This window comes from Copadichromis virginalis, linkage group LG17 (assembly GCF_057382275.1).
Source record: "Copadichromis virginalis isolate Kocher_CV1m ecotype Utaka linkage group LG17, C_Virginalis_male_GT1.1, whole genome shotgun sequence".
Classification (NCBI taxonomy): domain Eukaryota; kingdom Metazoa; phylum Chordata; class Actinopteri; order Cichliformes; family Cichlidae; genus Copadichromis; species Copadichromis virginalis.
In genome coordinates, this window is record NC_140634.1 from 35,441,399 (window position 1) to 35,466,101 (window position 24,703).

At 42.5% G+C, this 24,703-nt stretch overlaps 2 protein-coding genes and 1 non-coding gene across 10 annotated transcripts; 2 read left to right on the plus strand and 1 right to left on the minus strand.

The window, feature by feature from the left end:
• Nucleotides 1-61: 61 nt before the first annotated feature.
• On the minus strand, nt 62-7,581 carry zbed4 (zinc finger, BED-type containing 4). Of its 2 annotated transcripts, XM_085436754.1 has the most exons (3): nt 7,440-7,579; nt 4,634-4,868; nt 62-4,435 (listed from the first exon to the last, which is right to left on the minus strand). In XM_085436754.1, the coding sequence occupies exons 2-3, from the start codon at nt 4,673-4,675 to the stop codon at nt 893-895; spliced, it is 3,585 nt and encodes a 1,194-aa protein (XP_085292880.1). In that variant the 5' UTR covers nt 4,676-4,868; nt 7,440-7,579; the 3' UTR covers nt 62-892. The 2 variants fall into 2 exon arrangements, with proteins under 2 accessions (XP_085292880.1, XP_085292879.1); XM_085436753.1 differs by having other exon boundaries at nt 62-4,868; nt 7,440-7,581.
• A 7-nt stretch (nt 7,582-7,588) lies between these two features.
• Nucleotides 7,589-24,489, plus strand: brd1a (bromodomain containing 1a). 7 transcript variants are annotated; one of them, XM_085436759.1, is made up of 13 exons: nt 7,589-7,653; nt 9,635-11,036; nt 11,114-11,282; nt 11,609-11,740; nt 11,865-11,993; nt 13,363-13,675; nt 13,781-14,101; nt 18,795-19,376; nt 19,770-19,911; nt 20,116-20,249; nt 22,557-22,666; nt 23,077-23,231; nt 23,950-24,489. In XM_085436759.1, the coding sequence occupies exons 2-13, from the start codon at nt 9,652-9,654 to the stop codon at nt 24,131-24,133; spliced, it is 3,756 nt and encodes a 1,251-aa protein (XP_085292885.1). In that variant the 5' UTR covers nt 7,589-7,653; nt 9,635-9,651; the 3' UTR covers nt 24,134-24,489. The 7 variants fall into 7 exon arrangements, with proteins under 7 accessions (XP_085292885.1, XP_085292884.1, XP_085292887.1 ...); XM_085436758.1 differs by lacking the exon at nt 7,589-7,653 and adding an exon at nt 8,228-8,425; XM_085436755.1 differs by lacking the exon at nt 7,589-7,653 and adding an exon at nt 8,441-8,770.
• Nucleotides 13,087-13,159, plus strand: trnak-cuu (transfer RNA lysine (anticodon CUU)). Its single transcript has one exon. It is a non-coding gene; the product is annotated as a tRNA-Lys (tRNA).
• Nucleotides 24,490-24,703: the final 214 nt, after the last annotated feature.

Consider the following 24,703-nt stretch of genomic DNA (forward strand, 5'->3'; position numbering starts at 1 on the left):
CTTAAGGCTCCACACTAAACACCAGCTTTTCGGTCTCATTGATAAGAACAAGACTACGATATTGTGTAAGGAAAACCTTTATTTACAAATGACTAAAATTTGCATGTTTCCAGTCTCAATGCTAAAACATTTATGAAATTAGGTTCAGAAGTCATTTAATATAAAAATGTACAGTACATTGTTTTACTCAATAATAAACCCATAATTTAAACCCCTGGACATAAACTTAAATTGTGCTTGAGAGACAAATTGTATATTCCAAACAAACCCCATTATTCAGAAAATACAGCAATATTATACATGATCTCAAAAACATATCAGCAAGTTAAAAAAAAAAAAAAAAAAAAAAAAAACTAATTCTAAATGACAGTACCGTGAGCCACAAATTCACAATGGAAATTAAATAATATAAACTTAAAATATCTTTCAGTCACAGCATTTATTTATTTTTTGGGGGCCATGTTTTCATTCAGAAAACAACTCTTATCTTTAATCATAATATTAAAAAAAAGCATCCTGACGTGATCTGCGCAATTTCAACAATATTTACAGCGTTTTTGACCTGAAGTAGTTTTGGATAAGGCACAAGGAGAGAGTAGACAAAGGAAAAACATTGATTTAGAAGCAAACACATTATCACCAACCCCTACAGCTAGAAAAACCCTCCCTCCCTGATACACTTCTGAGACTTTTCATCACAACAGCTCCAAAGTGTTTTAACAGTAGTACAGAGAATACAATAAAGCCTCGATCTGGCCTTTGCATTGAAAATCAGTGTATTCAATGATATTTTACATTTTGCCCGACAGAACCCCACCCCCCATTTCACAGCTATGCAACTTGGTCCTTAAATAAAGGGTTTTCAAGTTAATGCTCAACAAAATAATTATGATCAGTACTGAAAATAAATCAAGGGGAGGTTGACCTTGAGGAACAGCAGACCCTCCATGTTTTCTAGCAAAGGCCTGGGCTGATTCAGGGCACAGTTGACACTAGCTGTGCTGAACAGTGTCTCTGCTGGGACAATGCTCGGAGGGCAACCCACGTAGCGGGCGGCTACTTTGGCAAGATCAGGCCATAGGAACTTTTTCAGGTTCCAGTAGTCAAGGGGGTCACAGCTTTGATCAAGTATGTCTTCCTCAAGATACTCCAGCACTGCCAGCTCTGAGGACTTTGGCTTCTCCTCGTTTTTTATCTTTTGCCTGATGTCAGCCATCAAGGACCAGAGGTTGTCCTTGTTTGAATTTGCGGTGCTGGATGAAACATTGGCCTCATTGCAGCCGTTGTGCAGCAGAGGCTTGACTGCAACTGAGGTAGAACAGGACATGTCCAGCTCCCGGATCAGGTCTTGTTTACATCTTTCAGCTTCTTCCTCTGTGAACAATGACGTTTTGTATCGTGGGTCCAGCATGGTTGCCCATATGTACTGAGGGTCGTGAAGAGTTGCAGACATCCTGCTCACCATCGCTTCCTTTAGAGACTTGAGCATGTTGTCTATTCCCACGGTCTCGTCAAACAGCAAGTCTATTTTTCTGTTGAGAATATGAATGAGTGGTATCACTTGTCCCAGAGTGGCAGTGCGGTTGCTCATCTCCCTGCAGGCAACTTCAAAAGGTTTCAGTGCATTGCAGACTGACAACATTACTTCCCACTGATCGCAGCTGATCATTTCCCTGAAATTGCACTCGATCGACATCTCGTCGATGGCTTTCTTTTGCTCAACCAGTCGCTCCAGCATGAAAAAGGAGGTCATCCATTTGGAAGGGACGTCCTGAATGAGCTGGTTCTCTGGCAGCTGATGGACCCTCTGGAGCTCAGCCAGCTTCTCCTTGGCCTTTGCTGAGCGGTGCACACGCTCACAGATCTTTCGTGCAATACTCAGAAGGTTCTGAACCATTCGCTGGCTCTTTATGGCTTCACTAACAATGAGGTCGATGGTGTGTCCAAAACACTGCATGGTGAAGTGACCGTGGTCCTCCAAAGTGTTTTTGATGGTGGTGTTGTCTGTTACAGTGAACCCCTTTTTCAGCCCTGATGAGTTGATCCAAGAATCCCACAGATACTCGAGCTGCTTTGGGATGTCATGCATATCGTGATCAGAGTCTATTTGTGAGACACTTAGGAGAGCAGAACAGTGAAAGTCTTGACCTTGGGGTCTGACACTTGACTCGTACGTCGCCCAGTGGGCGGTAAGGGTTAGGTATTCCCTTGTCTGGCTACTGACCCAAATACTAGTTGTGAAGTGGACAACACCACCTTCAGCTTCTTTCAGGTGGGTCAACACAACCTCCTTCACCCTTTCGTACATATCTGGTATGGCAGTGCTGGTAAAGTAAGAAGAGGGTGGTAGAGAATACTGAGGCTGGAGGTACTCTAGCAGTCGATTCAGTCCAGCATTCTCCACCATAGCTGATGGCTGAAGATCCAGTGCGAGCATTTCTGCAATAAGTTTGGTGATTTTTTTGGCAACCGGGTGGTGTTCATCAAATCTCTCACGATTCTGTTCCGTTTCATAAACAGAAGTGTCCATGAGCTCTTGTTTAACATGAATTTCAGCAGACGGCACATCACCTGAGATAGTATTGTTACTTTCAAGAACATGTCCGTGAAACCTCTGCATGTGCCTGAAAAGGCAGCTTGTGCCGAGGTTTGTAGTCTTTTTGCCTCTGCTAATTGTGCGGCTACAGTGCAAACAAACCACCTTTGTAGGGTCAGCAGGCGAAATGGAAAAATGATTCCACAGTTTTGACGTCTTTTTACTGAACACAGGCATGGTTTGTGTTTTTTTCTCACTAAGGGGATTCTCAGTTTCTTTGGCTGAAACTGGATCTGTTGCAGTGAGATTGGTGTAGGGATGAGGGGAAGATTCCTTATCATCTGTGCTTTTTTGGTTTTTGAGGACATCTGGGTGACGTCTCATTAGATGTCTCATTAAGCAGCTTGTACCAAAATCGCCCCGTTTCCCCCGACTGATGACACACGGACAGTAACGGCACAGTGCTTTTAACTGGTCAACAGGTGACACTATGAAATGGTGCCACACTTCTGATTTAACCCGTTTCATGATCTTTTTGTTTTGCTGAAAAACTGAATGATCCTGATTGAGGCTGGGGCCTTCAGAGAGGTCACATGGTGATGAAGTCAGGGGTGTGTCCTCCCCATGAGTTTTGAAGGAGAGGTTGAGTGTGGTCTCCTGCCCTGAGAGATGCATCACCTCATCAGATTCTTCCTTTATATCCATGCTTTCCTCCATGCTTTGGGGTAGTTCATCTGATATGGTTTCTGGTGATGATGGAAGAAGGGGTGATTCTTTTTTGAGTTCCAGTGGATCCTGTAGTTGAGTGCGGGACAGCAGCGAGGGCGGGTTAGTATAGGGTGGCGGAATGTGATTTCCCTGTCCATTCTCCTCAATTACAACCTCTTTGTGGGCTCTCCACATATGCCGGATAAGACAGCTTGTCCCCAGATCCTTTCCATTTTTACCCCTACTGAATTCATTCATGCAATGAATGCATACTGCTTTGGAATTATCAGCAGGCGACAGGTAGAAATGTTTCCATACAGCTGACCTGCGACGGGAGCTAGAGCTTTTTGGGGTCCCTGGAAGGCGCTCAGGCCCTCCGTCTGACATGTCTTCGGCATTGTTTTCATTGGAATGTGAGGATGGGAGGGTGCTGCAAACAGCGTCGGCATTGGCATACGGTTCTAGTTTTGGTTCGACTTTGGGTAACACTTCTTTGGATGACAGGTCTGAATTTTCAGCTGAGGAGGTGGACGGTGAAGTGTTTTTTGAGGCAGAGCTAACAATGCTATTTGTCAAGTCTCCGTTTTTTGGTGAGTTTGGGGAGGGAGGTATCAAAGATGAGGCAAGAGGGCTAGTCAGATTATTTGAGGATGCGTCGGCTCCGTCTTGCAAAAGCACAGTGGGGTGAGCCCTTCGTACGTGCCTCATTAAACAACTCGTGCTGAGGTCTTTTTCGTTCTTACCCCGACTGAACTCTTTCATGCAGTATAAACAGATTGCTTTGGTACTGTCTCGTGGTGATATGCAGAAATGATTCCATGCTGGAGATTTTTTCCGTGGGTTGGTCTGACTCCTCATAGATGACAAAAGACTCTGAGTGACAGCGTCCATGGCGACATCATAAAGGGTGCTTGTGTATCCACTTAGTAAATTGCTATAGTCATCGCCATCTTTAGTTACAAAAGGGCCAACTGAGCTGCCAAAGGGTAGTCTGTCATCATCCTGGGTTTCTTCCTCCATTCCATTAGCATCCTGGATCTCCCCTTTGCCATGTTCACTCAATTCGCTGCCATTTTCATACTTTTCACTCTCTCCATTTCCCTCGGTGTCAATGTTTAGGCATTTGTCTGAAAGAGTGGGAGAAGCTGCAGCACTCTTATTTGCCATGTCTGTCTCAAACAGTCCGTCACCCTGAGAAGAAAAGTTGAAACAAGGAAGAGAGTCTTTATCCAGTGTTATTGAGGAGCAAGCAGGTGACTTTGCATCAGCAGTTTCACGGGGGCTAATGCTGTAGGATTTGAACACATAGCCATCCTGCCCTTCAATTTTCAGGCAGGTCCCCTTTGCCTCTCTTTTTCTGCGTTCTATGGAGCCATTAGGTTCACTGACCATTTCCTCGCCCATATGTGAGACCTCTTCCTCCCCATCCATGGCAGCAGCCCAAGTGTTTCTGTAGAATAGTCAGGTCTGCGGTGTCAAATGCAATCGCTTTTTTCAACTGTGGTCATCGATACAGCAGCTCTCAAGCAGGTGTTGGGATGTGGGTGTTGCCGTCCAGGACACAGAGCGTGTGCTCGTCCCTCTCCATTTATGACTGGAGTAGCTCCACTCCTCCCTACAAGACCTAGAGAAAGATAGGAAGCGAGAGAAATAATAGATCAGATAAGGGTATTCTAAAAATAAACACGACTCCAAAAACCAGTAACACAACATGTTGTGCCATAAACAGCAGATTGTACTTTCATTTAGCCACACACAGCCACAAGAAAGTACAGAGATTGAAAAACAAAAGCACTTAAGTAAAATCAGGTTTCATTAAACGTACAATTTACAAGAAGGACTGCTAATTGATTTGACTCTGCAAGCACAGTTTTAGTAAACATAGAAATTTTGATTTTGTAAGGGGTAAACCATTCTGTCGGAATAGACAGACGGGTTGAGGCTTAGTCTTGCAGTATTCAGGTGCAGCTTGCACTTTTAAGGATCATTGTGATGCTCAAGTATTGCGTCATAGCTTTTAAATGCACTTGGCTACCTAGGAAATTCATGAGCAGAGCACTGCTCAAAGTGTATTCCGTTGAATTGCTGCTTCACGCGATCATTGTTCCAAGTTGCAAAATCCCGTATTTCCACAGCGCAAGACTTGATAAAAAAATCTTTTGACACATGTAATGATTTGAACAGTTTCCTCATCGTCGCCCCGTATCTGGCTTATACGGGGCGGTCGTGGCTCAAGAGTTGGCAGTTCGTCTTGTAATCGGAAGGTTGCCGGTTTGAGCCCCAGCTCGGACGGTCTCAGTCGATGTGTCCTTGAACAAGACACTTCACCCGTTGCCTACTGGTGGTGGTCAGAGGGCCCGGTGGCGCCAGTGTCTGGCAGCCTCACCTCTGTCAGTGGCTACAATGTAGCTTGCCATCACCAGTGTGTAAATGTGTGTGTGAATGGGTGAATGAATGTAGTGTAAAGCGCTTTGGGGTCCTTAGGGACTAAGTAAAGCGCTATACAAATATAGGCCATTTACCATTTGTCTGATTGTATTAAGTAACACATCACATTTATGTACCACTAAAAATATGCTGCACAACAGCCAAGCTGTTTAAAACTTTACTCAAGTACATTCTTGAGTATGTAGATTGAATTGTATTGAAATCCTTGAGCAGTTTATGAGCAAAAACAAACCTGTACAACTGCAAGCAAAACACTTTTGAGAGTACTAACCAACAATGTAATAACCTTTTTTGGTATAAAAGTATGATAATCTGATATAATACAATTTTATATACCCAGGTGCAACAAGCAAGTGAAAAATTAAAGGAAAAACACAGAAAAATTCTTATTATTGTCTTGTCCAATATGTGCTGCCATTTGGTGTTTTCATAACAGTAGCTTTCTATCACATCAGCACAAAATCTCCCTCGAGTGTTATATTCTGTTACTAGGAAAGCCATAGCATAGGATTCATTCATACTTTCAATATTCAAATCATTCCTGTGAGCCTCTTGAGCCTTATTGGTGGAGGCATTTTCATTCTGAAAGGTGTTTAAAAAAATATAATTCAACCTAACTGCAGACACATAATAGGCCATGGGGTCAGGTCTAATGTGGTCCATTAAGAATGACAAATTAATGTTATGCCTCTGTTCCATAATTTGGCAGTAATATTTACTGCCAAATTTACAATAACATATAATAACATAGTGCCTCTATGTGCCAGCTAACTGAGAGAATGCTGTGTAAACCAAATAAAAGAAACTAGGGTCAGTGTTGAAGCAATTTTTCCTTAACTACAAAACTCACTCAGTGTTAACACCCAAATGTGTGCAACTAAAAAAAATACATCAGCTCTGAGAACATTAGCTTAAGTACTCGCTCAAATGTAAATCTGGTTATTTTAAATATGAGCTTTCTAATACAAAGTAAAACAAACAAAAAAAAGAGAAAAATATATCTAAAATTCAAATTTAGATTAGACATAAATCACACATTAAAATGTGTCCAAAAACAACCAACTTTAAAACGAAATACTAGTACGAGATGGGGCTTTTAAATGTAACCAAGTAATTTTCTACGTGAGCAGTGGCAAACCAGTTTTCCGGGTTTGGCTAAAGCGCTAGTCAGGAAGATGCGAGAGGACAGCAGAAATAGCCAACGCTAACTAGCCTGCATCTTCTCTTAGCAGAGAACTTGTGAATAGGTATTTACACACCGGCGTTCGACTCGACCCCTAACGAACAAAAAGTCACACTTACCATTAAACTTGCACCACCAATATATGCCAATACGTTCTTTAATAAACATTACTGGCAGTTACGCTACATCATCAGCAAACACCACGGTGGCTATCCTGGTGCTAACTGTCTTAGCCGCAAGGCTAATAACAGACAAAAAACCACGCAGACACAACACTTGTGTGGCGTGGATTTGTATCACAAAAAATAACAGCATTTACAACTATCTTATTAGCCTTGCATTACCCCGAGGAACACGTTCAGCACATTTCGGACCACACCATGACTGCTAGCTGGTTAGCTGCCAGCTAGGCCACACACAGGACACACTAGCTAACCTGGCGAGGCAGAACCCAGCCGTGGCGACACACGAACCACACGGGATCCGAATCAGACCTAGACTCACCGCGACGTCCTCACCACATTCAGCCCCTTTCACACACACATACGAGTTCAGTATACTTACTGTTGAGTACGACGACTTGTTCACTGGGTTTCGGTTCCTAAACGGTTAAATATGACACATTTGATTGATCCGGAGGGGGGTTCACTTTTGTTGCTTTTGTCTCCTGGTTTGCTAGCAGTTCGCGTTCGGCCGAAGCAGCTCCACACAGCGACGGACGGAAGGAACAGGTTTTAATGATGTCACCGGGCACTGGGTCTCCAGTATGGCGAAGGGGGTAATAAATTTTAGTATTAAGTTGCATAAAACGGTGTTTTACTTTGACGTTTCACTAATTATAAACAGAAATGTTTAACTAGTCCGTTCTAATGATAGATTCAATTACTTCATTTGCATATTCAGTTAACTTGTCGACCCGTTTACACGACCTAATAACCTATTTTCACAGAAATTAAAATAATTAGATTTTTTTTTAGAAATTTACGCATGCTGCCGGTGTAACAGGACCAAAAACTAACACATCCATTTGTTATTGCGAAATAATACATCAGTTAATAAATAACTTTTCGCGTGTGTTGCGTTCACGGTCTGGAGTGCCACGTTGGGGTCCAAAAAAAGTAAATGCAAAATATTTTAATCAATGCAAATTATAACTGCGCTAAACCGAGGGGGGTTCTTGCCCTTAAAAAAGACGTCTGGGCCCAGCGGACCGGTCACTGGGGTGTGGCATGTTCTGCTTGTGTCCTCCAACCTGTCCTCTATTACTACAAGAGCAAATAATAACGCCAGAGCATGACACTCTGAAAGTCGTCTTATCCGCTGCTCTTATGACTTGATAGCCACGGCCCCCAGAGTCAAAACAGACATGTCTCAGCGTTCCTTACATAGCGCTACTGTCCGTATTCGCGCTTTGTTAGGTTTGCAGCTTTGTCTTTGCAATGCTAGTATGGTTATTACAAAAGGCAACGCACTGATTGTGTGACAGATGGGCTTTTGTGTGAAATCTACGACTCACCACAGACATGACCTCCAGCGTCACACGTAGACCGGTGCGTACGGGTGGGAGTTGTCTGCTGAAACGCATTGTTGTGTTGGGGGATGATCCGTTCGTGCGGCTGCTGCTCTTACTGCTATTTGCCTCTGCTCGACTGTGGCTAACGAGTGACTCTAGCCAGTAAATGGCCCACACAGCAAATACTTGTGTGCTTTGTGTAGAGTTTAATATCGAAACTTCAAGGTACAAAGCGGCCTCTTCCTCTTTTATTAGCAACTGAAAAGAGCCCCGTATCGCCCGTTGGATGAGAACATTGTGCCCGGAATTAGCGCCACTTAGTAGGCCGTATTGCCATTGCTTTGTAGGACTGCTGGCTAGCAAAACTGCTCGTGAATTTGAGGTATGTGCTGGGTTTTATTTGCTATGCTGTGGTCGGTGCGTTGGCGAAAAGGGGACATGCTGTGCAAATGCAAAAAGAAAAAAATATGTATAGGCTTAACTAGCTATAGTGCGGCCTTTTAAGGGCTACTGTTTTTTATTGTTTTTGTTTTTTACGCGATTCGCTCCGTTTTAGCAGACGGTTAGCTCCGTCTGCTAGTTAGCTGGCTAGCTAATGTTATTGTTAGCACCTTGGTCACTTTGGCTGCGAGTCCTTGCTGAAAAGGCGTTATACCTCTGCAGCAAATGGGCAAGTGCTAACTCCTGCGCTCCCATATTGCCCCGTGTAACCGCCTCCCTCCCCCATTTAAATGCATGGGCTCATTGACAAAATTGTAACGTAAAAACTGGCTGCTATGTTCTAATTTACAACAGCTAATCTGTGTTTTTTTTTTTGGGGGGGGCAGGGGGCATCGGTGAAAACTGTAAGTTTCTTTTGCCCTCTTAGTCACCAAAACTCTGTTACTTTCTAATACATTTAACCCGCAGAGTGTTTAACTCCCCCCTCCCGTTCTCATTTAAAAGACATCAGTTGGAATAAGAAGATGTTGCTTGTCAGTTAAACAGGTACACTGATTTTTACCAGACGTCTTATTTGCGTATTAACACTTTATTTTCGTCGCAATGTTGAGCATAAAAGAAGCTGTATCAGAGAATTAAGTCTGTCTTTAAGTTTGCAGTGAAATTATTGTATTTTACTGTGATTAGGTAAATAACCTAATTTTCTAATGTAACTGTTATTACCTTTATTTGAAAATTCAACTGGGATGCTTCCAGGCATCCCATACACATGTCTAACCGCTATCCCTGTCGTGTATCTCCACAGCAACACGGAGCGTCAAGATGAAGAAGAAGGCTCGGCAGCACCGGGTTGCGGTGCAGAGGCCGCCATCTCCTATCAAGCCCTCGCCCAACAAGCAGATCTTGACCTATGCCCAGGCGCAGCGCATGGTAGAGTTCGAACTCGATGGCCGCATCCACCGGCTCAGCATATATGACAAGCTGGACGTGATCTCGGATGATGACCCCATGGTGCAAGAGATAATGGAATGCACCAGCAATAAGGAGAATGCGGAAAAATCGAAACAGCAGGTCCTCCTGAGGTCAGTGAGACTGAAAAACAAGGAGAAGAAGAATGCCGCACTTGCCATCGCAGGCCATGTAGAGGGAGGAGGACACCACGCTGGTAGCCACGCTAGCCCAAAACTTCCAGAGCCTAAATTCCGAACTGTAGAATATAATCTTCCAGCTGTTCCTAAACGCCCATCTGCCTTTTATAAATATATAGATAAGACGGAGGAAGAACTAGATGAGGAAACAGAGTATGACATGGATGAAGAAGATTACGCCTGGCTGGATTTGGTCAATGAAAAACGACGAAGCGAAGGGGTTAGTCAGGTGTCTCACAATGTTTTTGAGTTCCTTATTGATCGCTTTGAGAAAGAATTGTACCTGGAGAGTCTGGACAAAGGGAGTGAAAGGCAAGCTCCTATCGATGATGATGCTGTCTGCTGCATCTGCATGGACGGAGAGTGTCACAACAGCAACGCGATCCTGTTTTGTGACATGTGCAACGTGGCCGTACACCAAGAGTGTTACGGAGTGCCCTACATTCCCGAGGGTCAGTGGCACTGCAGACACTGCCTTCAGTTGCCGACTCAGCCAGCAGAGTGCATCCTTTGCCCTAATAAGGGCGGAGCAGTAAAAAAGACTGATGATGACCGCTGGGGCCATGTAGTCTGTGCCCTCTGGGTCCCAGAGGTGGGCTTCTCCAATACCACCTTCATTGAGCCCATCGACGGCATCAGCCACATTCCTCCAGCACGCTGGAAGCTCACGTGCTACCTCTGCAAGGAGAAAGGGGTCGGCGCTTGCATCCAGTGCCACAAAGCCAACTGTTACACTGCCTTCCATGTCAGCTGTGCCCAAAAGGCTGGTCTATTCATGAGGATGGAGCCAATCAAAGAGGTGACAGAAACAGGAGAGCCCACCTTCTCTGTGAAAAAGACGGCCTATTGTGGCGCCCACACACCTAACGGGTGTGTGAGGAGACCTCTTGCCATGTATGATGAAGCCAAACTCAGAAATGGACTTTGTAAGAAAGGGGACAAGGGCAAAGGACAGTCCAAAGGAAAACAGAAACGGAAGAGTAAGAGCAAGAAGCCCGAGCCTGATGTGGAAAGTGAAGCTGTACCGCCTGCTACTGTGCCTACTTTTCCTGCTCACAGGTATATTTTTCTACAACCTTCTACTTAAGTGGGAAATGGCTTTGGTTTTCTAAAATCCCTCATTTTCATCCCTCTAGGTTACAAACCATTCTGAATCAAGTATCAATACAGAAGAAGAAAGTCTTTGTAGAGCTGGTCCTCAGTTACTGGAGACTGAAACGGCAGTCCAGGAATGGGTTGCCCCTCATCAGACGCCTTCAGACAAGACTGCAGTCACAGAAGAATGTGCAACCGGTTTGTTCCTCTGTCAGTTAAGCGCACAAGACTTGTAGCCTTCATTTATCTTTTTCCCAAGGTTTTCAAATATGTTGTCTCATTATTTGCACAGTCATAAATTATGCTTTTGTTACAATTTAATGTTTTCGTTCAACACTTTATTGCTTGTGTTAATGAGATTTTTGACCATGCTGTGTGAATCAATAGCAGTTTGCTGTGAAATGGGCATCTTATGTGCCAAATGAAAGAAGTTGCTGTTGCATTTGTTTGTTGAGAATTTGTGCAAGTTGATAATTTTCTGGTGTTCAGTTCTTTTATGTGCCTTTATATTTTTTTTATTTCCATGCGTTCCCCAGAGGCAGAGTGAAGAGGAAAGCAGGGCACTTAAGGAACAGCTGAAGGAATGGCACCGCCTCCGACATGACCTAGAGAGAGCCAGACTGCTGCTGGAACTAATTCGCAAGAGGGAGAAGCTCAAGCGGGAAGAGGTAAGGACAGGGGAGTGATGCATGGTTGGACAGAGTTGTGCTTGTCTTAATATCTTAAGAAAAAGTTCAAACAAAACAAAAATGTGATGATGCTCACTGTTATCTTTTGTTTGTTTGTTTGTAGATTAAACTGCAGGAGACTCTTCTAGAGATGCAGTTAACACCCTTTAGCATTTTGCTCAGAGCCCTCTTGGACCAGCTCCAGGCAAAAGATCAGGCCAGGATCTTCACCCAGCCTGTCGATGTCACTGAGGTGATGCAGCAAATATTCAAACACTTTCCATCTATTCTATCCATGATTGTACTTTGATTCACTCTGTAGTACTGTCAATTATTCTGTGCAGAAGTTTAAAACTGTAAGCTTCTTTCTGGCTCTGCCTTGTTTCTGCCAAGTCCCTTGCTGTGTTTTCACTAATGACACATACAATTCAAACACTGATTAACACATGGGATGTGCCATGTATCATTATGCCAGCTCCTCGAAGAAGAATAGTGGATAAGAAAAAGTGCTGACATGCTTGTAGGAACAACTGTAATATCTGGCAACAGATAGATAGTTAAGGTGTGTGCTGGTTGGGATTTATATAGCACGAAATCACAAAAACTGATGCCTCAAGGCATTTTGTATTGTAGGATGAAGATCCTACAATGTCAGAGGGAAACCACAACAATCTGACAACTCCTTATGAGCAAGCACTTGGTGACAGTGGGAAGGAAAAACTCCTTTTTAAAAGGAAGAAACCTCTGACAGAACCAGGCTCAGGGAGGGGCAGCCATCTGCTGCAACTTGTTGAAGCTGAAGGGGAAAAAAAGAGAACAGAGGGAGTTAAGATGCCAGAAGACTATTGGTCAAAAGAACTGTAAAATTTGGCTATAAAGAGGGCTTATTGGTTCAGATTTCTACACTTTCCCTTGTGTTTTGCCTTTAGTTCTTTTTCCTGACTGTCAGATGAGTGTACCAGAAATGGTACATTGACATAAATTATTTGTGGAAGTCAATTTGATCACTTTTGTACTCTGGGAAAGTACATTTTATGTCTGTGAACATCTTGACTATAAATCGTCGGCACACAAAATAAGACTTTTTAAAATTACTAAAGAATTTTCTATTCTGCATTTTCTCAAACATTTGTTAGAAGCTTCACGCAAGCAACCAGCGCTCAACTGCTTGCTCCAGTCACATGTTCTGATCTCTGTGACTCATGTTAGACATTACTCCACCCCACCCCCCATTCTGCAAAAGTGTTAAGCAATGTGACTTCCTGTTAGGGTGAATGTGTAACAAGAGCTCATGGTCTGCTGCATGGTCGGGAGGCCTTAGAGGTGAAGGGTGCTCTTCCTCATAAGCCCGGCTAGCTCAGTCGGTAGAGCATGAGACTCTTAATCTCAGGGTCGTGGGTTCGAGCCCCACGTTGGGCGCAGCTTTTGATCTTGAATCTGTTTGAGTAGGTTCCTGATTCTTGGAATAGACTCTGTTATTGGGTGGGTGGAATTTCTATATGGTTGAATTGCTGTCAAGAATCTTTAATTTAAAAAGCCAAGTTCAAACATTGCTTACTTTTTTTTTAAACATTATTAAAAGTAATTTACAAAATATTCATATTTCTGATGCTTTCTCGTAGGTGCCTGATTATCTCGACCACATCAAACACCCGATGGACTTTTCCACCATGCGGAAACGCATCGATGCCCAAGGCTACAACAACTTTGATCAATTTGAGGATGACTTTAACCTCATTATTGAAAATTGTATGAAATATAACTCAAAGGACACCTACTTCTATCGGGCTGCTGTGCGACTCCGAGACCAGGGTGGGGCCTTGCTCAGAAAGGCCCGTCGAGATGCAGAGAAAATTGGCTTTGACACGGAGAGCGGCATGCATTTTGCAGATGCTCCGGAAGTCAAAGCACCACCATCGTTTTCTTGGGAGGATGGTAAGGGAAGAGCACGCCTCTCTGAATAACTAGTTATAAAGTAGTTATGGTCAATCTATCTTCTAATGATTCCTTGTTTGTTTTTTGTTTTAATTATCTTCTTAGTGGACCGTTTACTAGTACCAGCTAATCGGGAGCAGCTGCCTCTGGACAAGCAGCTGCAGCAGCTACTTGAGAAGTTTGATCTCACCTGTGCCATGAAGTCCAGCCCCTCCCGCAGCAAGCGGCTCAAGTTGCTGAAAAAGACCATCAATGATGTGCGCAACGAAATGAGCCTGAAGAGAGTTCTACCCTCTCACCACCACTGTTCTTCCTCGTCATCTCCAACAACTTCAGCATCGTCTTCAACAGCTCTCTCCCTCCCAGAGCTGGTTACAGCTAAGGAAGAAAGACTGAAGCCCAATGGGCATTTCTCCGAGGATGACGGTATGTGTGAATGCTTTATTTTGAAGTTGGTTTTCTGCTTGACCCACTGGTCGTCACAGTCTCTGCGATTGTAAAGAGAATCACGAGTATAGGTCAAAGGTCAGACCTAAGTCTTAACCTAGCCTAACCACAACCAGAAAGTCCCATGATGTTCTCTCTATAAAGCATGTCGGGAGGATGGGAAAATCACAATATCACAGTTTAGTTTTAAGAATGATTATGAAACCTGCTCTGTTTATACGGAAGTGAGCATTACTTTCAGATATGGTGATGTTTGTAAATTGTATACTATGTTGATGAGGTGAAAACTCTTAGAGCATTTTGATTATTATATTATTTTCTAACAAGTAGCTACTTTATATTAATGTTTAACACAAGTTTAGAGTAAAATTTGGTAATTTTTCCACCCAGGAAGCTTTTTCAAATTCATAAATGGACAGATAAATAGATATACTTCTAGTAGAGAGGTTACAATACAGGTGTAGTAATCAGTATCAAAATAAGTAGTAATTACTCGTGTTAAATCACTGACATGTTGGTGACAGACTATTTAATTAATATTGGATGTGATGCAACCACAAAGGTAAAACGTGCATTCCCTGACTGGTTGGTGGGTTCCTGGAGGATGCTGTCTGCTGCTGGGTAGAATTGGAGAATGTTTACACATCCCCAAACATACAATCATCCTCCATGTGGTTGCTTTGTTCCAGTCACCTGTAGGAAGATGAGCCTTTGTCTGCAAACATTCTCTAACTACTAGCTGAGAGATACTAAAAAATGTCACACAAACCAGAAAGGAAGAAAACTCAGTTACAAAGTAAAAGTTGCACGTGTTGGCTGCAGCCCCGAGACACAGCTTTTACTTTGAAGTCAAACTTTTTTTCTTTTTTTTTTTTACAGCTTCACTATCACTCAGAGTGTGTGACAAGCGTTCTCAGACAAGTCTGCATATTTCCTGCTAGTGGCAGGTAAATGCAGATATCTGTAAGTGAGCAAAACAATCCCAGGGAGGCTTTCTCCCATTTGGTCAGAGAGTACATGTTTTTCCTAGCGACCAGTAGCTGCCAGATGGTCATGCACCAGACTACTCTGTGTAACAGACACTTTATTCTCTGTCACTACACTGTCACACTCATCGAAATGGCAGACAATTGAACATCACATGGCTCACGGTCACTTGGCTGCAAAGAACCCAACAAAAACTATTGTTAGGCATTGCAAACATTCTAGCCTATGGAACAAAGCAGATTTCACAATAACAAACAAAATGGACAACAAGAAAAATATTTTCATACTGTCTTTGTTATCAGCAAATTGGAGTGGAGCTATTGTGGTATCTACACTATTTGTGGTGTCCCCCTCCCTCTTAATTTTGTGAGGCTAGATTAGACTCCTTAAAGGTGTAGGTGGCCCCTGTCATTTCCTAGGAGAACTGCAGGCTCAATACATACGCTGCTACCTATAATACTAAAACACATGTGTTGTTGCATTTATCTGAATTTTGATCCCAAAAACAGTCTGTCATCCAGCAAGATGATGGCTAACTATGTATGTTTACAGCCACAGGAGACCAATATTCCCTACTCATTTAATAATAACATTTGTATGTGCTTTGTATAATCATAGGTATCCATAATAAAACATTCAAATTAGAGCTGGGCGATATGAGATTTTTTCATATCACGATATGTTTTTTTTCATTTCAGTCGATAACTATATCTATCACGATATAAGCCAAATAACTATATTTGTAAGATTTAAATGTGCCGTTGCTCACAAGTAAAATGTGAAATAATCAGCAGCTTGTTTTTATTTAAATATTTATTTCCCATAATAAGTTCAACAGGGTAGATGTACTTAAGGAACATGAGACTTTTTCAGATAGATAAAGGCAAATATTGCAAACTACACAAAAGGCAGCCGCTAAAGCGTTTAAGTTTCAAAATAGAACAAATGAAACAGACTAAATTGTCAATTCCACTTGGAAACAAAATATTAATTCTAAAAATAAATCTTAGTTTGTTTTACAGAAGAACAGACAAAACTGACTAACTTTTGTCAGTATCAAATAAACTGAGAACTAAAAGGAAATTCTCAATCTCTCCTTATTGTATAGCTGAGCTTTTCAAACAGTTACTTTAGTCTGACAAAAGCCGAATGACGAATTAGCGCTTCCAGTCAGAGACTGAGGCTACGTCCACACGTACACGGGTATTTTTGAAAACTGAGATTTTCCGTTTCCGTTTTAAAAAATAATCCCGTCCACACATAAAGGCAGAAATGAAGGAAAACGGTGCTATGAACATGCCAAAGCAGCAGGTGGCGCTAGATTCCTAACCGTGCAGAAATGTTGGCCAATCAGAAGTCTAGAAGCCTCGGTGGGAAAAAGTAAACAAAGCTGCGGCACAGAAGCAGAACCGAGTCGTATGTGTGGACGGACAGTAACTGTGTGTATATGTAAGCATTTAAACACTGCAGAGAGTAGAAGTAACAGTAACAGTATTGTAGAAATTCATTTCACCGAAACAATAACGTGGCGCACAGTGTGACGCATGCACCAGTTTACTGTATTTCCAGACTTGCTTTCGGCACAATTTACAGTGCACGCTACTCTGTTTTTTGTCAGACTTGAAATAGCCGAAATACCTTCACACTACGGAACTTCTATGGCTCTTCCGTTCGACAATCTCTCCGGCGTTGGAACCATCATCTGTTTTCTCTTCGGTCACGCTCATTTCCTCCATTATGCGCTGGCTCCATTACCTGCTGGCTGCTTCCCAAACAAACACGTGCGGCTTGGCACTTGCGCTGTACGTAACAAGTCACGCGGCGTGACGCTGCGGCTGTGATTGGTTCGGCTCTGCGGTACTGAATTTGGATCGGCTGACCCTTTTTTTTTTTTTTTTTTTTTTTTTTTTTATAAGAGGACAAGAGCGGCGAGGTCTATCGCGATAGCTTAATTTCTCTATCGAGTAAAAGTTATATCGCGATACATATCGTTATCGTTCTATCGCCCAGCTCTAATTCAAATACAACAAAGCTATCTATTAGGTGATATTTTTCAAACTTGGATTGGTTCCTTCCTTATTTGCTCATTAATTGTAAAATAATAGTTTGACTAACATATCTGAAACATGTGATTAGGATTTTGTTACTATGCTAAACGTCTTTGAACATGAGCAGCAATCTCGAAGAAACCAATACAAGCTATTAAAGTCCAGGGTTTTGGAACATGTGACCAAAAAGACTGCAGCAGAAAAGCCACAAATTGGTGCATAAAAATTGACCTGAATGTAAGGGGAGAAAAAAGATGCTCAGACCTTTGCACCCTCTCCCCTCTAATTTCAGTCACAGAAATGTTCCTTGCTTTAAGGACACCATGAGTGTATATTTTGATAAATAAATAATATGAAATAAAACACTAAATAGTTACTGCAGACTCCCACGAGTCTGACTGTAGAAACAAAATGTATAAAAATACAGTATTGTTTCATTTTTATTCAGGAAGAGTTTCACAGGTGGTTAAAAAAAACTGTAGATGTGTGAAAAACAAAACTCACTAGCTTTGATCTATACTCTGTAAAGGATGGCTAAACTTTAAAACTAGAATTGTTCAAAGTGCTTTCTGATACACAAAGCGATTTGCGAAGTCTTTATTCCGACTCGCTGAACCAAATCGGAACAACTCGAGGTTTACTTGTCAGTGGTGGTTGTGCTTTAGCATCAGATAAATGGTGTTATTGCTAAATCCCGAAAACAAGCGTGTTCCCTCTTGGAACTCAAACCCCTAATGGGTCTGAGGAAGTGGCATTGTCCACATCTATGGAAAAATAACCTTCCAGCATTTTGACATGATCACTCTCTCTCTCACACACACTCTCACACACACACTCTCTCTCACACACACACACACACACACACACACACACACACACACACACACACACACACACACACACAGAGTGTGACTGCTGTGGCTTTCTCAAGCTTAAAGCCACTTATTGAAATTAAGAGTTTGCAATTCAAAGATGGCATTACATCCTTTGCTAGTGCAAAGGAAAAATTCATTGTTCATTTTTTTTATAAAGATCACCCTGTTTATGCTAAACACTGCTTGTTTTACTTGTATGATAAACAAAAGGTCATATAATAATGTGCAACATCAGCATTTGTGCAAACACAAGGAGAAAGTGTGGGCACTGCAGCAAATTATTGTTAGTGAAAGGTCTCCGTCATGGACACTTTAGGATGTAAGTTGAACTCATTGTGTCAGTGGTTAGTAATTTAACATTCCTTTACATTAAATACAATGTATAAAACTTAGATGTTTAAAATCATTTTTCCACAAGGAATACTGTTAGACCCGTCTGCTGCTGCAGCACTGGGAAGCGCTAGTGGTTCATATATAGTTTAATTTTGTATTTGACTCATGTGCAGCCCTCCATCACTGTAATGCTAATTGGTAATTGTGCAGTGCCTCAACCAGAACAGTCCTGCACCCAGGAGGAGAGACACAGAGAGACCTATACAATAGCTAACTAAATAGTAGTTGCTTTGGTCTTTAAAAAATATCCACTGTGCTTAGTGGTTCACTTAAGCCTGGCAGGCGACTGAGCTACCACTACACTGTTAGAACCCTGTGTGATGATAAAGCTCACCACTGTTTATTGTTTCATTGTTCTCTGCCCCACAGGAGATAAGTCTCTTCCTCCAAAACTGGAGCCATCGGATACCATTCCTCCCCTCATCCACTCAGACACAGATCCCGAACCCCCAACCCTAAAACCAATAGATGCCGCCCCTGACTGTGAAGACAAGGTTCATGGCAAGCGAGCCAAGCTGGATGGGGAAATACCAGACCTGCTCTCCTCTCCCGCATGTCTCAATGGCCACGCACACAACAGCCTCCAGGACCCTTTGTTAGAAGGTGATGTGAGCGTGGTGGCAACGTCGACCCTCGCAGAGCCCACAGGCGCAGTTAACCGCAGAACCGCCGTTCTCTTCCGCAAGTCGAAGGCAGCCAGCCCGCAGAAGCTACCCAGGAGCGGAGACGAAGAGTCCGACAGGACTGACGGAAAAGAGGGCGAGGAGGAGCAAGATGAAGATGACGCACAGCTAGGTTCCAAGTCCTTCCTGTCAGTGGTCATACCCAGGCTGGAGACTCTGCTTCATGGCAAGAAGAGGAAGCACAGCGGCAGCAGGGATGCAGAGGAGGAGGGTGGAGAGGAAGAGCGTGAAGAGTCAGGCGAGTCTCCAGTTAAACGACTCGACACTGGTGAGAAGTTTACTGAGGAAGTCCTCTGAAAACACAAGATTTTAAATAAACATTGATTGATTCTGCATATGGTCTCTTGTTTTAACGTTCTTACATGGGGTAAATTCTGCTTTTGTGTTCTGGTATTTAACAAATAGAAAGGTTCTGATTAAATTACTACATTAATATTGAGCTATACCTCCAACCTCTTAATCTATCATCACAAACAATGCAGAGAGTTGTCATAAAAGTCATCTCAGTCAGTCCTAATTAACTTCCCTTGTTTACTCCTTTTTATCTGTTGGCTTTAATCAGAGAATGGCTTAACAATCTGTAGCTTGATCATCGTCATTTGATTGTGGCCTTTAGATCTCAGTCTAATATTTTTGGAATTCGCTGCTCTGCTTCTTTTAGGCCTGCCAAGTGGTGCTCTTCAGGTTGAGGAGCAGAAAAAAGTAGAAGAAACCAGCAGAACTAGTAGACCTGCGGAGCCTCGAAGACGCTGCGCCTCTGAGTCATCCATATCCTCATGTAGCAGTCTGCAAGGAAACACCAGGTAAAAATTTTTGTTCCCCTCCCCATTGATAATCTGCAGCTGAATACAAATGAAGAAGGAGCAGCTAATGTAACACAGGCCTGCTGCAGGCAGTTTGCCTGTTTAGGCAGCTGTGTATCTGATCTATATTATCAAAGCATGCGTGCCACCAGATATTTTTGAAAGTTGACTTTGTGTTGTGTTTTTCTTGTGTTTTTCCTTTAGCACCATTCTCAGTCTTCCAAAATGTGGGAAGGGAAAACCCGCCTTAGTCCGGAGAAACACTGTGGATGACAAGAGCGAATTAATCGCCTGCATCGAAACTGGGAATTTTGCAAAAGCTGCACGAATCGCTGCTGGTAACGTGACCAGATTGTCAAAATAATTTTTATGCATGTGTGGGGAGTGGGTAGACATCTTTCACAGAAATACAAATATTAACTATTTTAAATTGTAATATACTTTATTAACTTACTCAGTCCTGCAAACAAAATCTATTAAAACCATAGTGAAACTGGGTTTTTGAGGTAAATGCAAGGTTAACAACAGAGAGGAAACTTTTTTTTATTTTTTTTTAAACAACTTTAGGGTGTAAACAGATTTTACGAGTAGTCTTTAAACTTGGTTATTATCAGTCTTTTCAGTTCTGTTCACTTTTATTTATATATCCAAAATCATAGCAATAGTCACCTCAAGGTGATTTATTGTAAGATAAATATCCTCTAAGTCAGGGGTCATCAGGGGCCAGTGTAGATAGCACCCTGGGTCAACACACCTGAATCAAATGATTAGGTCGTTACCAGGCCTCTGGAGAACTTCAAGACATGTTGAGGAGGTAATGTAGGCATTTAAATCGGCTGTGTTGGATCAAGGACACATCTTAAACCTGCAGGACACCGGCCCTTGAAGCCTGGATTTCCCCAACCTCTGCTCTAAGTTATACAAAGAAAACTCCAAGAATCAGACTGCCCCCTGTGAGCAAAGCACTTGGTGACAGTGGGAAGAAAAAAAACTTTAACAGGAAGAAGCCTCTGGCAGGTCCAGGCTGCTGTGAACGGTTGGTGGTGAGGGGAGGGAGACGGGGAAAAAGACGCACTGTAGAATAGAGCCAAAGATTAATATTGCTGAAAACAATGCCGAGCAGGTCATTTACCTTAAAAGCAGAAAATAAGATCCCTTTAGAGAAGTTTATTTTTGACGAAGCTGGTGTTTGGGGATCCTAGTATTCATTTCAAATATTAAAGACAGCTTTTATTGTTAAACTGCAACCAGATGGGATTAAAGCAAACAAACTAATCGGATGAGAATCAACATGGTTTTGAAAAAGTGGCGATAAAATTCCTGTTTTTATTGGATTAAAACATTACCCTTAACTAAACAGGCGACCGTGGCTCAGGGGGTTGGGAAGCGTATCTGTACCCGGAAGGTCGCCGGTTCGATCCCCGAGGCTCTCTGTCCTGGTCGTTGTGTCCTTGGGCAAGACACTTTACCCTACCGCCTACTGGTGTTGGCCAGAGGGGCCGATGGCACGATATGGCAGCCTCGCTTCTGTCAGTCTGCCCCAGGGCAGCTGTGGCTACAACCGTAGCTTGCCTCCACCAGTGTGTGAATGAATAGTGGAATTGTAAAGCGCTTTGGGTGCCTTGAAAAGCGCTATATAAATCCAATCCATTATTATTATTATTATTATTATAATAAACATATGACAGACAATGGCAGGTTAACTGTCCGCGTTATTTTGACAGCCTACATTTAGGGAATTTCTTATATTTGCTCTTGTCGGCCATGCCTCCTGGCTATTAACCGTTTCTTAATAAGGCAGGTGCAAAAAAAAATACTGAATAACAATGGATTTTTTTTCTTTTTCAAAAGGCATTCAAAATGAGTCGTTGACATGGTTGATTATATGTGAACGTGTGAATTTGCAGCCTTCTCAGGAAAAATAATTACCCTGATGATATAGATGTCCCAAAGTTTCACAAAAAAACTGCATAAAATATGATTAACTTAGTATTAAAGGGTTAAAAGGCTCCAATTTCTTCTTGACCAAAATATACAGTGTGTATCGTGACAATCCAGTGTAAATATGTGAAAATGGGATTATATTAACAACATTAACAAAATATGTATTGTAGTCTGTTTGAATTGGTACGACTAATAAGTAACATCGTTATGTATACTCCCAGTTGTCTGCTGGTCCCGTACGTTTCAAAACGTCTCTGAAATTAAATAATGTGGCTGAACTGTGTTTTTGTGCTACTGTGTGTCAAAGCACTCTCAGAGGTTTAACTTGATTTAACCAGCAGACACCTGGTATTCATACATACATATAAAATCAGGGTTGGAAATTAACTGCAGCTACCAGCCAAGTTCTTGTGAATTTTGGTACTGACTGGCTAGTCTTTATACGCTGCTGCCACCGTGGCATCTAACCAGTCAGCATCTGGAGACTCGGCCCTCATCTGAAATTCCCTTTTGGTTAATTAACAGCTGAGGGTGGCTGGTAAATTTTAATATCTGTCTCTCACCGTGGCTCCCAAAGTTAATTTCCCACCCTGATTTGGTGCCCCTGCACTTGCAGCATGGCTTTATTTTTTTGAAATGTGTTTCTGTGTGCATTTAAACTCTCACACATAACTTGTCTGGTGTTGTTCCCACTTCCATAGAGGTTGGCAACAGCAATATTTGGATGCCTGCTAGTGCTGCAACTGTTGCATTGGAACCCCTAAAGCTAGTTTGGGCCAAATGTAGTGGATACCCTTCCTACCCTGCCTTGGTGAGTGCTTGTGGGAGAGAAAGCATGACAGTCGCTGACTGTAATCTTTTTATTCTGACGTTTTCTTGCCTCCTTCCCAGTCTGAGGACACACTGATAGCAAATTTATGACACTTTTATCCACAGGACGAAGCAATCCTTTCACTACAGCTGTTGTTTTCAGCAGCAACGTGGCTAGATTGCTGCTTGTAAAAATATTCAGTTTTTGCTCTAGGTGGCAGCATTTCTCTGTAAACCAGCAATTTGAGCTTTGCATGAAGGGACAAATGAGGAAGCAAAATTTTAGTGGCACAAGCTGGTAGTGGAGGTGCATGTGTGTGTAAATTGCAAACGTCTCTCTGCTATATCTTTGCATGTTTTATAAGTGTGTGTGTTTGTAACGTCCCTTTTTACCTCCCCTACTGCAAATAGATCATCGACCCCCACATGCCACGTGTGGGCTGCCAGCACAATGGGGTCTCCATCCCCATGCCTCCCCTGGACGTGCTGCGCATTGGAGAACAGATGCAGTACAAAGCAGAAGAGAAACTCTACCTCGTCCTCTTCTTCGACAACAAGCGCAGTTGGTGAGTGCCAGTGTCTGTATTTATCAGTCAGTAAAGTGGGTAGTTGGATCATTTAAATAGTGTACAAAAAACCCTCCAAAACCTCACACCTTCCTAAACACACACATTTATTTTGGCATGACTCCCGTCACCGTGCAGAAAACCTTTTAGCTTTCCTGTATGTACACTTGGGATGCACTGATTGCAAAATGTATTTTTTTGTGCTTTCTTACAAGAACATTTTCTATATTAGACAGAACTGACCTGTGTTAGTCTTTCAGCTGTTCATCACATCTTTTTCTTTCTTTTTCTTTTTTTTTTTTTTTTTAAACCAAGCACAAAGTTGATATGACACAACAGCTTAGTCTCCACTGATGCTGGTAAATACCAAGATATTTGCTGATACGTCGCAGGGCCAGTGTAGACATTAACATTTCTAATAATGATAAAACGGTCATAATTAAAGCTGTTTGTGAAGGGAAAAATAATTATAGATGCTTATTGTATTCCATAAATATTAAACTTTTTTTTTTAAAGAGTTTTTTGTGGTCAGTTACTTTAAAATAAATAAACAAAACCCAGAATATATATGGTTGTTGTCATGTTAAGGTTGTGTTTTTAGCTTTTCTTCTGCTTTTTCCTGTGAGCAGGGTGCTATTTTCCTGTCAAGAATCATAGGAAATATTGACCTCTAGCTGCTTTTCCAATGATGTGACACTAGTGTTGCTTTCCCCTTCAGGCAATGGCTTCCTAGATCCAAGATGGTTCCTCTGGGGATAGACAAGACCATAGACAAGATTAAAATGATGGAAGGACGCACATCCAGCATCCGTAAGGCTGTCCAGATCGCCTTCAGCCGTGCCATGAACCACCTGAGCATAGTGCAGGACGAGCCAGTCAGCGACCTCAGCGACGTAGACTGACTCTGACTCTCTGCCACACACACAGATTTGTACCTCTCCTGTACCAAATAGCTTGTGACTACCCTCACACCCATCCCGGACTCCCTCTGTCTCTGCAGGAGACTGAAATGTTTACTGGGCACCTGCTGTAACAGGTGGTGTCTCTTCCTTATCCATTCCTGTCTGTACACGCTCCTACCACGTTCCGACGGGATACGGCTGCTGCTGAAATGAATGTGTCGATCTCTCCTCACCACCTCCATGCTTAGAGACTGCTAGTCACTCTAGTCACCCATGACTGTCGTTTTATCATTTCAAGGCAAAAAAAAAAAGTGTCAGTGATTAATTTCATACGTTTTTGGTAGCCTTTTACCAAATCAGTCTGTGGTGTCAAGACTCGGAGTAAAACGAAAACTGTCACACTGACTTAAACTTTAAACCGTTAATTTGGCATCCAGCCACAGTCGTCCTCATGCTAAAAGTGGGCCGCAAAACTTCTCAAGCGGTCGAGATCGTACATTTCATGCTTTCACAGAGGCTTTTTACTGGCATCAAATTTGTGGCCAAAGCCTGTGTTGATGTTATGCTTAT